At 43.4% G+C, this 13,953-nt stretch overlaps 1 protein-coding gene across 6 annotated transcripts in view; it reads left to right on the top strand.

The window, feature by feature from the left end:
- The window catches only part of NPAS2 (neuronal PAS domain protein 2), a 135,298-nt gene that overhangs the window by 81,168 nt on the left and 40,177 nt on the right, over window positions 1-13,953 (top strand). For 4 of the 6 annotated variants that reach the window (XM_073664791.1, XM_073664789.1, XM_073664787.1 and 1 more), the window contains exon 12: window positions 3,472-3,559. In XM_073664791.1, the coding sequence (XP_073520892.1) occupies window positions 3,472-3,559 (88 nt within the window). The remainder of the gene's footprint in view (window positions 1-3,471; window positions 3,560-13,953) is intronic. The other 2 variants (XM_073664793.1, XM_073664788.1) reach the window with 1 other exon arrangement.

The raw sequence follows: 13,953 nt of genomic DNA, 5'->3' as shown, positions 1-13,953 counted from the left end.
AGGGCTTTCTCGTGGCGTCCGGCCAGGCCCTTTCCTGCTGGTCAGTAATTGTCAGCATTTAGGTTCCGTTCTAGGGAATCTAAGTGTGGTTTCTGCATTTCTGCTCATGTGCCACTAAGCCACGTCCCTTGCGGGCATGTGCCGCTAAGCCATGCCCCCTGCTGTCTGGTACAGCGTGGTTGGTTGTCTTGGGGGCTGGGGCTGTCTCTAGTGTATTTAAGGGCTCCGTGGGCTCCACCCCGGTGCCTAGTATATCTCTTTCTAACCTGGGGTGAGGTCTCTGGCAGTAAATGCAGTGTGTGTGAGTCATTGTCAAGGGTTCCTGCTGAAAGCTCCATAATTATCCTATCCATCAATTAGGGCTAGGGGAATGCTGTGAGCAGAATTCTCTACCGTGTCTGTTCACCGGTTGGTGTCCACGCCACGGAGGCGTCCTTGCTACCGATCCAGTACTCCAGGGTCCGCCATTGTATGTGTGGTCACACTGCCGCTTTTACACCCATGTGTTGGGTGCTGCAGAGATCCTCCTCCTCTTTAGGAACTTAGGTTCCAGGCCTTTCCTGGCCTGCAGCTATCTGCAGCTCTATACGCCGCCATCTAGTGCTCTGGCGTTTCATGCTGCCAAATCCTTCCTGCTCTGCATAGCGGTGTCTTGCAGTGCAGAAGTTTATTAGTTTCGTTTCTCGAGTGTTGTTAACTCCCAGCATTGTACCTTGTTCAGTTACTACTAGTGTGTGCACTTAACACACTAGTTCATTTCTTTCTCTGTGCTTAGCTGAACTTTCCTCTGGGACTCAGCTGCTGCAGCTCCTCTGCAGTCCGGTGGACCCCAACGTGTCCTTTAAGTTTTATTTTATTTTATTAAAGGACACGCCAGCATAACATAGGTAAACCTTTGATAAAATGTATTATATTTTTTTCATCCTCTTAATTGCAAGCAGATCGACCAGGAGACAGAACTGCATAGCAGCTGCACATACAAAGTGGAGTGTAAAAAAAATAGCATAGATTATGCTTTCTATTGTATCCCTACTTGCGCTGTCCTGCCACATTCAGATCTTTTAGACTAGGTGCATATGGGACTCGGCTATTGCTAGGGAACCCTAATGCTATGTGCCCATGATGCAGAAATGCTCCGGATTTTTTCCTGAGCGTTTCTGCATCTCCCTGGCAGAAAAAACGCATGCGCATTGTACATGCTGATTGTACATGCTGATTGTACATGCGGATTGTACATGCGGATTGTACATGCGGATTGTACATGCAGATTGTACATGCGTTTTTCCTGCCAGGGACAAGCGGATGTGATGCGTTCTTCACTTGCATTTCCGCATGCGGGTTGACAAGCGATTTCCAAGCGATTTTAGCATCACTTGGAAAGTGCTTGACAACTTGGCCACACTATATAAATCCAAGCAACCGGCATGGATTTATATACTGTGACCTAAAGAATGGTATAAAATAAAAAATCAATCTATACTTACCTTCCGATGGCCCCCGCAGTTTTGCTTCGCGCTCTGGCTGCCGGCAGATCGCGGTACACTGAAGGACCTGCCGACATCAGTGTCGCGTGACCCGTCACATGACTATGACGTCAGCGCAGGTCCTCCAGTCCATCGCGATCTGCCGGCAAGGGAGGACGAGCGCACTGCGGGCCATCAGAAGGTAAGTATAATGTATATTTTTTATTTTATTCTTTTTTTTCACAGTTTTCTATGGTACCCGGGTCCGGAAGAGAGTCTCCTCTCCTCTAGACCTGGGTACCATCCGCACATTGAACGCATGTATTCCGCATGTGCTTATCTAGTGAAGCGGAATACATGCGTTCTAATGCAAGTCAATGGCGGCTAAAACGCTGCACTTCCGCAAAATAAGTGGTAGTGCTGCGTTTTTTTCCGCAATGATAATCCGCAGCGGAAATTTCCGCAGCATGTGCACAGCACATGCGGATTATCATTGGGGAACATGGCAAACCTTCTACCATGCGGTTTTTAAGCGTTTCTGCAGTGTTTTTGCAGCTGCGGAAACGCTTAAAAAACGCATCGTGGGCACACAGCCTTGATCTGTGTGTATCTGGCTGAAATATTTTCTGCATTTTTAGTTTACATATAGAAACAGAATCAAGGGGTGGCTACTGAAGAAAACACACTTAAGAAAGTAAGGACCACCCTAGTGCACACTCAGGTAGGAAATGTGCTCTCCTGTCTCCTGAACTGCACACTTCACCGATCTGCATTCCATTAAGAGGATGAAAAAAACCATTTTTAAAGGTTTAGTTACTCTTCTTTATATTTGGCACGTGACTACTAAACTTAGCACCATTTTTAATTACATAAAATGTTTTCAAATACTTTTTATTCATGTGCCAAAATGATCTGTTAGATCTGGGTGTAAATTGTGCAAAAAGTTATACAAATGGGCATGAAATTGGTGTAAGTTGTTGTAAAGTTAAACAAATTGGCAGAAATAGGAAACTTTTAGTTGCATTTTCACTTAAAGAAGCGCTCCGGGTAATTGTTTTCCCTAAACCTGTGTAAATGTTAGTGTAATGTTAATATGTTCATATACTCACAAGCCATCTCATCCGGTATATAGCTCCATTCTGCTCTTCTCGAGCCAAGTGGCAGCAATTCAGACTCTCCAGATCACACTGCCCTCTGTGTTACTCAGATGAGTCTTTTACAGTATACGCCTATTGAGCGTCAGAACAAGGCGCCATAGACTTACATTGTAAAAGCCACTTCTGGCTCACACAAAAAGCTCAGTGTGATCTGGAAAGTTGGAATCTGCCTCAAGTGACTCAGAAAAGCAGAATGGAGCTGGAAAACAGGGAAGATGGCAGTCGGTGAATTTATTAACACACTGACAATACACTAACATTTACATCGATTTAGGGAAAAAACTAAAGGGAGTGTTTCTTTCAATATTTGCAGTTATACATATATAATTGTATGCAGGCTTGGACTGGCCCACAGGAGAACAGGAGAATCCTCTGGTGGGCCCCTGTGCAGAGTGGCCACCACCCTCTAATATGAGCAATACTTGGTACAATATACTTGAATCACTATGTACAGACAAAGGCAGCATCTTATTCATTTACCAATCTACCCAGTTCATTGTTATATAAATTTGTGATTGAGGATAATATCACATTTGCATGTAGCTGAAAAGTGGGGCCCTAGAGTTGGATAGTGGGGGGCCCTGGCACCACAGTCAGACACTGATTTATATGTATGTCATTAATTTCATCTAGGATATCTAGGTGAAAGAAGTGTTTCATATTCAACACTTGGAATTACATGCCGTTGTTCTGACAATGAATATTATTGAAATATATTTGTGTGTATACATGCCAGTAGACATATCGTGGCATACAATTTTAGGAATTATGAATATTATTAACTGGTAATGGATTTTAAGTAATATTACTTGCATGTCACGCTTTAAACTAACATTATGTTATTTAAAAAGCAGTTATGCAGATGTTCGAGTGGAAAGGAGACAAAAAATGAATATAGATAATACCTCATCAGAAGCCATTGTCACATCCTCACTAAAGGTACTAATTCTATTTTTATATTCAAATGCGTGATTGACAGGTGTTAACAGTACTTGTCTCCGTTGCCTATCTGTAATACAGGGCTGTTTTATTGCAGGCACATACACACACAGTCATATACGTTTGAAAAATAAACACACCAAAGAACATTGTAAAAAAACAAAAAACATTCCAAAATGCCATCAAGTGAAAAATGCAAAGTGTGTGATTTCAGCCTAAGGCCACATTCAGACAGCTGTACTAAAACCTGAGCCAGTCCTGAATGCAAATTGAAAGCTATTGAGGTGCAGTAGTCTGGTCCGTTTGCTGAAATTTTTTTCCATGTGAAAAATTGTTGGTGTCCACAGGCACTCTGGTTATCATTGGATCAGTATTCCTGTCTGTCAAGCACACGGACAGCAATCTGACTGACAATACAGCAGTCTGAACCAGGCCTAGGCCTGGAGGTGGAAAAATCCAATGCCTTGTTTCTTTTTTAGAAACATTATTTTATTCCAAAAGCAATTTTGAATAGGTTTTTGGAGTGGTTTTTATTTTCGTTTTGTAACTTTTTGACTTGACTTTTATCCATGAGGAATCAGCTTCAAAAAAGTGATGTCCGTACCACTTATTTTTTTCCACAGTAAGGTTTCCAAAACTTCATTGGGGCAGCACAGCGCTCAGTTGGTTAATGCTGTTGCCTTATATTGCTGGGGTCCAGGGTTCAAATCCACCAAGGGCAACATCTGTAAGGAGTTAGTATATTCTCCCATTTTTTGTGGCTTTCCTCCCACACACCAAAGACATATTGATAGGAAATTTATATCATGAGCCCCAATGAGGACATTTGATGATGATGTCTGTAAAGCGCTATGGAAATTAATGGTGCTATATATAGTATAGTTAGTAAAGCCGAATAAAGACTTGCGTCCATCAAGTTCGACCTGTAAGTTATGTGGTTGCTAAAGTTGATCCAGAGGAGGGCAAAAACCCCAAATGATTTGGCCAATCTTCACCTGAGGAAAAATTCCCTCCCGACTCTGAAACCAGCAGTCAGAATAAATCCCTGTATCAACTTACTATTTTATTCTATTTTTAAGTATATGCTGAAATCTGCCTGGTATCTAGAAAAGCATCCAGTCCCCGCTTGAACTGGTGTAGTGAATCCGACATTACCGTCTCCTCACTCAGTGAATTCCATATTCTCACTGCTCTTACCGTAAAGAACCCCTTCCTATGCTGGTGCTGAAACCTTTTCTCTTCCAGTCTTAGTGAGTGCCCTCTTGTTACCGCAATATCCCTCCTTTTGAACAAATCCCTGGCAAGATCTCTATACTGTCCCCTAACATATTTGTACACATTTATTATGTCCCCCCTCAACCTTCTCTTTTCCAGGCTGAATAGTCCTAGTTTTGCCAACCTCTCTGGGTATTGCAGTCCCTCCATTCCCCTTATTAATTTTGTTGCCCTCCTTTGTACCTTTTCAAGCTCATTTATATCCTTTCTATATATTGGGGCCCATAACTGAGCACAGTATTCCAAGTGTGGTGTGACCAGTGCTTTGTACAGTGGAAGAACAATGTTCTCATCCTTTGCAGCTATACCTCTTCTGATACATCCCATTACCCTGTTTGCCCTTACAGCAGCCGCCTGACTTTGGGCACTCCAATTTAGTTTACTATCAATTAAGATGCCCAAGTCCTTCTCCATCTCTGAATTCCCCAATGATTTCCCATTCAGTGAGTACTGGTGACTTCCATTTTTCCTTCCCATATGTATGACCTTACATTTCTCCTCATTAAACCTCATTTGCCATTTAATGCTCCACCTACCCAGCTTATCCAAATCCCTCTGTAGGTCTTCACTATCCTCTTTTGTATTAATTGTTTTACATAACTTTGTGTCATCTGCAAATATTGATATTTTACTATTTAACCCGGTGACTATGTTGTTAATAAAGATATTAAATAACATTGGGCCTAGTACAGACCCCTGTGGTACCCCACTAGTGACGCTTACCCATTCTGAGTATATTCCATTTATAACCACCCTCTGCCTTCTATCCTTTAGCCAGTTAGCTACCCACTTACAGACATTTTCCCCCAGCCCCATCATTCTCATTTTGTATACCAACCTATTATGTGGCACGCTATCGAACGCTTTTGAGAAGTCGAGATACACGACATCCACTGGTTCCCCCTGATCTAATCGAGAGCTAACCTCCTCGTAGAAGTCAATCAGGTTTGTTTGGCAGGAGCGATTCCTCATGAATCCATGTTGGTTCGGGATTAAAAGATTATTAGCATCAAGATGCTCCATAATTGCCTCATTAATAAAGCCTTCAAAAATTTTGCCCACAACGGACGTCAGACTCACCGGCCGATAGTTTCCGGCGTCACTTTTTGCTCCCTTTTTGAATATTGGCACTACATTCGCCTGTCGCCAATCAAGTGGTACAGACCCAGTCTCAACAGAGTCCTTAAATATAAGATATAATGGTCTGTCTATCACATTACTTAGTTCCCTTAGTACCCGTGGGTGTATGCCATCAGGTCCTGGTGATTTGTTTATTTTAATGTTACTGAGGCGTTTCTGTACCCCAACTTGGGTTAGATTTGTCATACTTAGTGGTGGATTAAGCTTGTCCCTTCTCATTTCGCCTGTTAGTTCTTTTTCCTTTGTGAAAGTTGACGAAAAAAATGTATTTAATAGATTAGCTTTATCCTCATCTTTCTCTATGATTTTGCCTTCATCACTTTTTATCGGTCCAATATTATCCGATTTAACCCTTTTACTATTTATATACGTAAAGAACAGTTTGGGATTTGATCTACTTTCCCTAGCAATACGTCTCTCTGTTTCCTCCTTCGCTATTTTTATTTGTTTTTTACAGGTTCTCGTTTTTTCCTTGTAACACATTAGTGCCTCCTTACTGTTTTCCTGTTTTAATCTCTTGAATGCCTCTTTTTTGCTATTTAACGCCCCTTTTACGTTCTTATTCAACCATATTGGTTTCCTCTTGTTTCTGGCCCTTTTATTCCCATACGGTATATACCTCTCGCACTGAGTATTCAGAATTATTTTGAAGGTTTCCCATTTACTATTCGTATTCCTTTGATTAAGTACTTTGTCCCAGTCAATAAGTTGAAGGTTTTCTATCAGCTGATCAAACTTCGCCCTCCTAAAGTTTAATGTTTTTGTTGTTCCCTTATTGATAACCCTACTGAAGGGCATTTTGAAATTGATAATATTATGATCGCTATTACCTAGGTGCCCCCCTATCTGTACCTCAGTTATTCTATCAGGCCTATTAGTCAATATTAAGTCCAACACGGCCTTCCCTCTCGTTGGTTCCTGCACTAGTTGGGAGAGATAATTATCCTTAATATTTGTCAAGAACCTTTTTCCTTTCTGAGATCTACAGGTTTCTGTTTCCCAGTCAATATCCGGGTAGTTGAAATCCCCCATTACAATCACTTCATTATTTTTTGCTACTTTGTCTATTTGTCCTAATAGCAGTTTCTCATTCTCCTCTGTTATATTGGGTGGCTTATAGCAGACCCCCAGTAATATTTTATTATTATTTTTAGTTCCCTCTATCTCTACCCACATGGACTCGACCCCCTCTTCTCCCTCTCCTATATCTTCCCTTAGTCTGGGCTTTAGACATGACTTTACATATAAGCAGACTCCTCCGCCTTTCCCCTGTTTCCGGTCCCTTCTAAATAAACTATAATCTAATAAATTTACCGCCCAGTCGTAGCTATCGTCTAGCCAAGTCTCTGTTATACCTACGATGTCATACCTCTCCTCCGATATAAGCGCCCGTAGCTCATCCGCCTTATTGGCCAGGCTTCTTGTGTTAGTCAGCATGCAAGATAAAATTTTGGGGTTATTTAGCATCCTACTCTTCTCTAATGATCTAACTGTGCTATCCCCACCCCCCTCTCCACCCTCATTATATTCACTATCCCCCCCCCCGTCTCTAGTTTAAATACTCCTCCAACCAGTTAGCCATCTTCTTCCCCAGCACGGCTGCACCCTCCCCATTGAGGTGCAGCCCGTCCCTACGGTAGAGCCTGTAGCCGACCGCGAAGTCGGCCCAGTTCTCCATGAACCCAAACCCTTCTGCCTTACACCAACTCTTTAGCCACTTATTCACCTCCCTAACCTCCCTTTGGCGCTCCTGTGTGGCTCGCGGGATTGGTAGTATTTCTGAGAAAACTACCTTGGAGGTCCTTGCCCTAAGCTTCCTACCTAGATCCCTGAAATCATTTTTAAGGACCCTCCATCTACCACTCACTTTGTCATTGGTGCCAATGTGGACCATGACCGCTGGGTCTTCGCCAGCCCCTCTCAGTAATCTGTCAACCCGATCCGCGATGTGCCAGACTCGAGCGCCAGGGAGGCAGCACACCGTTCGGCGATCCCGGTCTTTGTGACAGATTGCCCTGTCTGTCCCCCTAATAATAGAGTCACCCACTACCAGGACCTGTCTAGCCTGCCCTACAGTCATGGCCAAAAGTTTTGAGAATGACACCAAAATTATATTTTCACATGATCTGCTGGCCTCTGGTTTTTATTAGTGTTTGTCTGATGTTTATATCACATACAGAAATATAATTGCAATCATATTATGAGTACCAATAGGTTATATTGACAGTTAGAATGAGTTAATGCAGCAAGTCAATATTTGCAGTGTTGCCCCTTCTTCTTCAAGACCTCTTTAATTCTCCCTGGCATGCTCTCAATCAACTTTTGGACCAAATCCTGACTGATAGCAGTCCATTCTTGCATAATCAATGCTTGCATTTTGCCAGAATTTGTTGGTTTTTGTTTGTCCACCCATCTCTTGATGATTGACCACAAGTTCACAATGGGATTAAGATCTGGGGAGTTTCCAGGCCATGGACCCAAAATCTCTATGTTTTGTTCCATGAGCCATTAGTTATCACCTTGGCAAGGTGCTCCATCATGCTGGAAAAGGCATTGTTGGGCGCCAAACTGCTCTTGGACGGTTGGGAGAAGTTGCTCTTGGAGGACATTCTGGTACCATTCTTTATTCATGGCTGTGTTTTTAGGCAAGACTGTGAGTGAGCCGATTCCCTTGGCTGAGAAGCAACCCCACACATGAATGGTTTCAGGATGCTTTACAGTTGGCATGAGACAAGACTGGTGGTAGCGCTCACCTCTTCTTCTCCGAATAAGCTGTTTTCCAGATGTCCCAAACAATCGAAAAGGGGATGCATCAGAGAAAATGACTTTGCCCCAGTCCTCAGCAGTCCACTCCCTGTACCTTTTGCAGAATATCAGTCGGTTCCTGATGTTTTTTCTGGAGAGAAGTGGCTTCTTTGCTGCCCTCCTTGAAACCAGCCCTTGCTCAAAGAGTCTCCGCCTCACAGTGCATGCAGAAGCACTCACACCAGCCTGCTGCCATTCCTGAGCAAGCTCGGCACTGCTGGTAGTCCGATCCCGCAGCTGAAACAGTTTTAAGATATGGTCCTGGCGCTTGCTGGTCTTTCTTGGGCGCCCTGGAGCCTTTTTGACAACAATGGAAGCTCTCTCTTTGAAGTTCTTGATGATGCGATAGATTGTTGACTGAGGTGCAATCTTTGTAGCTGCGATACTCTTCCCTGTTAGGCCATTTTTGTGCAGTGCAATGATGGCTGCACGTGTTTCTTTAGAGATAACCATGGTTAACTGAAGAGAAACAATGATACCAAGAACCAGCCTCCTTTTAAAGTGTCCAGTGATGTCATTCTTACTTAATCATGACTGATTGATCGCCAGCCCTGTCCTCATCAACACCCACACCTGTGTTAATGGATCAATCACTAAAACGATGTTAGCTGCTCCTTTTAAGGCAGGACTGCAATGATGTTGAAATGTGTTTTGGGGGTTAAAGTTTATTTTCTGGGCAAATATTGACTTTGCAAGTACAGTAATTGCTGTTAAGCTGATCACTCTTTGACATTCAGGAGTATATGCAAATTGCCATTACAAAAAATGAAGCAGTAAACTTTGGAAAAATTACTATTTGTCTCATTCTCAATACTTTTGGCCATGACTGTACACTTCCCCCCTCCCCCTCATTACTGGAGCATACACTCCCCCGGCGGTCAGAGGATCTGTCGTGCTCCAATAATGCCGGTTCTGAACCAGCCTTCCTATACTTCTTCCCTCTATCCCTTCTAACTGTTACCCAGCTCCCTGCCTGTTCAGCCTGCACTTCCGCACTATCATAGAATCATAGAATGGTAGAGTTGGAAGGGACCTCCTGGGTCATCTGGTCCAACCCCTTGCTCAAAGCAGGATTCACTAGATCATCTCAGACAGATGTCTGTCCAGCCTCTGTTTGAAGACGTCCATTGAAGGGGAACTCACCACCTCTCGTGGCAGCCTGTTCCACTCATTAATCACCCTAACTGTCAAAAAGTTTTTTCTAATATCTAATCTGTGTCTCCTCCCATTTAGTTTCATCCCATTGCTTCTAGTCTTTCCTTGTGCAAATGAGAATAAAGATGATCCTTCTACAATGTGACAGCCCTTGACATATTTGTAGACAGCTATTAAGTCTCCTCTCAGTCTTCTTTTTTGCAAGCTAAACATTCCCAAATCCTGCAACCGTTCCTCATAGGACATGGTTTGCAGACTAGTCACCATTCTGGTCGCTCTTCTCTGAACTTGCTCCAGTTTGTCTATGTCTTTTTTAAAATGTGGTGCCCAAAACTGTACACAGTATTCCAGATGAGGTCTGACCAAAGAGGAGTAAAGACCGATAATGACTTCACGTGATCTAGACTGTATGCTTCTGTTAATACATCCCAGAATTGTATTTGCCTTTTTTGCTGCTGCATCACACTGTTGACTCATGTTCAGTCTATGATCTATTAGTATACCTAAGTCTTTTTCACATGTACTGTTGCTTAGCTCTATTCCTCCCATTCTGTATATGCTTTTTTCATTTTTATTGCCCAGATGTAGTACTTTGCATTTTTCCCTGTTAAAAACCATTCTGTTGGTTGCTGCCCACTGCTCCAGTTTATTTAGGTCTATGCTCCACCCCCAGTGTTGACTCATTGAGTGTCTGCTCGGTGAGCAGCAAACTCCGTTCCATGTTGTCGATGCTCCTCAGTACCGCTATCTGAGCACTTAGATCCAGGATTTGGGCTTCCAAGTGCACGATATGCTCACATCTCTCGCAGCGGTATGGAGAGATGCATACATTGCGCAAGATGTACACTGCACGGCACCGGCCAACATGGACGTCATTCTAAATATGGGGATACAGTCAGTATATATGTACAAGTACAAAACACAATTATTTATATATAGGTGTATGGACGGGGATCAATTAGGGATGTTCAAGTGTATTGATTAGATATCGGCACGGGATCAGTTAAGTATGGACGGGGGATCAATTAAGTATCAATTAAGTATGGACGGGGGAATCAGCTGAGTGGGTCAGGTGGATTAATTAAGTATGGACGGTGTGTCAATTAACTATGGACTGGGGATCAATAAGTATGGACTGGGGAAATAATTAATTGTGGACGGGGGAATCAATCAATTAATTATGGTCTGGGGGTTAATTGAATAGGATAAGGGGTAAAGCAAATAAATATGTATGGACGGTGGGTTAATTAATTGAGGACTGGGGATCAATAAGTATCAATAATATCAATAAATATGGACTGGGGAAATAATTAATTGTGGACTGGGAAATCAATCGATTAATTATGGACATGGGTTAATTAAATATGGTGGGGGATAAGGCAAATAGATAGGGACTGGGGATCAGTAAAAGTGGACAAGAGGAATCTATTAAATAGGACAAGGGGGATTAATCGATTATGGGCTGGGGGGGTCAATCAGTTAAATGTGGTCAGGGGGATCACTTTAATATGGACGGGGGGTGGTCGGGATCAATTAAATGAGGACGGGGGGGTCAATTTAAATGTGGTCAGGGGGATCAGTTAAATATGGACGGGGGGTGATCAGGGGGAACAATTTAAATATGGACGGGGGTGATCAATTAAATATGGATGGGGGGGTGATCAATTAAATATGGACTGGGGAATACAATACAATTACAATACAGATACAAATATAATACAGTACAGCACACACTGGGTTCAGTAGGGCCGCTTATCGCGGCCTCCTGCCCCTCACTCACCTCCTCTAGGGACGCTGCACGCTATCACAGCGCGCTCGTCCCTCCGGTCGCCTCTTACCGGTCCTCCTGGTCACCACCACTTGGCGCCCTCCGCCGGCCGGCGCTGCACGCTGTCACAGCGCTCTCTAGCGCTCTCTATCGCTCGTCCCTCCGGTCGCCTCCGGTCCACTCGGTCACCTCCGCCTGGCTCCCTCACCGGAGGGCCGCGAGCCTAGTCGGACCACGCCGCACGCCACTCACCACAGCCCACGTGCACACTCCCCGCGCGGTCCCACTTCCGGTCCCGCTGCTTCCTGCTTCCGGTCACCGCCTGCATGCAAGTAAAAGCAAAAAAAGTTAAAAAACCTCATCATATGAGCAGAAAAGTTGGTTTTCTATAGACATGAATATGAAATATTTTGGAAAAGGATCCATTTTAAAATCCTCTTTAGATAACTGCCTGAACCCAGCCTAAGGGGTCACCTGTCACTTGCTTATTATCGACAGTGAAGCAATCTATTATGCTCTGAAGCAGGACTTTTCTCTAGTTTGCTCCTAGTAACCAGTATATTAACATTTTAGTTTATCACCTCAATAAACTAAATACACTAAGCTGAATTTTCACAATATAATCTTTCAAACAATTTAATAGTTAAAGGGGTATTCCCATTTCCAACATCCTATCCCAATATGTAGTATGTGTAATAATTAGTGTTGAGCGATACCTTCCGATGTCAGGAAATATCGTATCGGATTGGATCGGGCCGATACCCAAAAAGTATCGGATATCGCCGATTCCGATACCGGAAACCAATGCAAGTCAATGGGACACAAATATCGGAATGAAAATAAACCCTTTCTTTCCTTGTAGGTTAATTCTACATGAAGTAAAACAACTAAGAATAATGTAGAATGACATGAAAAGCCGGCAATTCATCAGCGGCATACACCGGTACCCGACAATTTACAACAGAAAGAATAGAGCTTCACACATAGATTAGGTAGATAGAACCATGTCAGTCACATATATATGAAGTACAGTGACAGTGTTGGTTACTGTACTTGTCATTTAGTGTAAAGGATTTATTTAAAAAAATATTAGTGTTTTCGTGCACCATCTCTTTAAAAAAGCCGGCCGGCAATTCAGCAGCGGTACCCGATAATTTATAACAGAAAGAATAGAGCTTCACACATAGATTAGATAGATAGAAACATGTCAGTCACATATATATGAAGTACAGTGACAGTGTTGATTACTGTACTTGTCATTTAGTGTTAAAATAAAGGATTTATTTAAAAAAAAATTGGCGTGGGGTTCCCCTTAATTTTAGGCTCTAGCGGAGGTTAAGCAGACGGCTGGGGCAGATGTTTGAAGCCTGGGAAGGGGGTAATACCCACGGAGCTTCCCAGGCTACTAATATCAGCCCCCAGCTGAATACCTAGCCTTTACTAGCTATTAAAATGGGGGAACCCCCCCAAAAAAATAACGTGGGGTCCCCCCTAATTTAATAGCTAGCAAAGGCTAGGCAGACAGCTGGGGGCTGATTTTAATAGCCCAGGAAGGGTGCCATGAATATTGGCCCCCTCCCAGGCTAGAAACACCAGCCGTCAGCCGCCCCAGAAATGGCGCATCCATAGGATGCGCCAATTCTGGCACTTAGCCTCGCTCTTCCCACTGCCCTGTAGCGGTGGCAGGGGGTAATAGGGTTGGGGTTGATGTCAGCTTATAATGCCAGCTGACATCAAGCCCAGGTTAGTAATGGAGAGGCGTCTATAAGACGCCCCCATTACTAACCCCATAGTCAAAGTTAAAAAAAACACAAACACCCAGAATAAAGTCCTTTAATTGAAATAAACACACATTTCTTTATTGTTCTAAATTAAACCATACTTACAGTCACGCCCATTCCAGCTGAAGCCAACGAATTTTCCCACGCTGTCAGTGACGTGCATGAGGTGAGCCGAGTTCATTGGACATGACCTCGGCTCATCTGGATGCCGTCACAGCCTGACACTGAGGAGCGCAAGCATGCCTGCGCTTCTCAGTGTGTGCGGGATGACAGGCTGGATGGCAGCGTTCTGCTGCGGTCCAGCCTGTCATCTCGATGTAGCAGAGCTGAAGCTGTCGTGGGAACCATGGAAAGGTAAGGATGATGTTGCTTTATTATTTTTCTTTTATTGAAGGAGATCGTTGGCTTCAGCTGGAATGGGCGTGACGGTAAGTATGGTTTAATTTAGAACAATAAAGAATTGTGTCTTT

The sequence above is a fragment of the Phyllobates terribilis genome, unplaced genomic scaffold (assembly GCF_046119375.1).
Source record: "Phyllobates terribilis strain yellow unplaced genomic scaffold, ASM4611937v1 Scaffold_2__4_contigs__length_985480577, whole genome shotgun sequence".
Taxonomy (NCBI): Eukaryota; Metazoa; Chordata; class Amphibia; order Anura; family Dendrobatidae; genus Phyllobates; species Phyllobates terribilis.
This window is presented reverse-complemented; position numbering and strand designations above follow the sequence as displayed.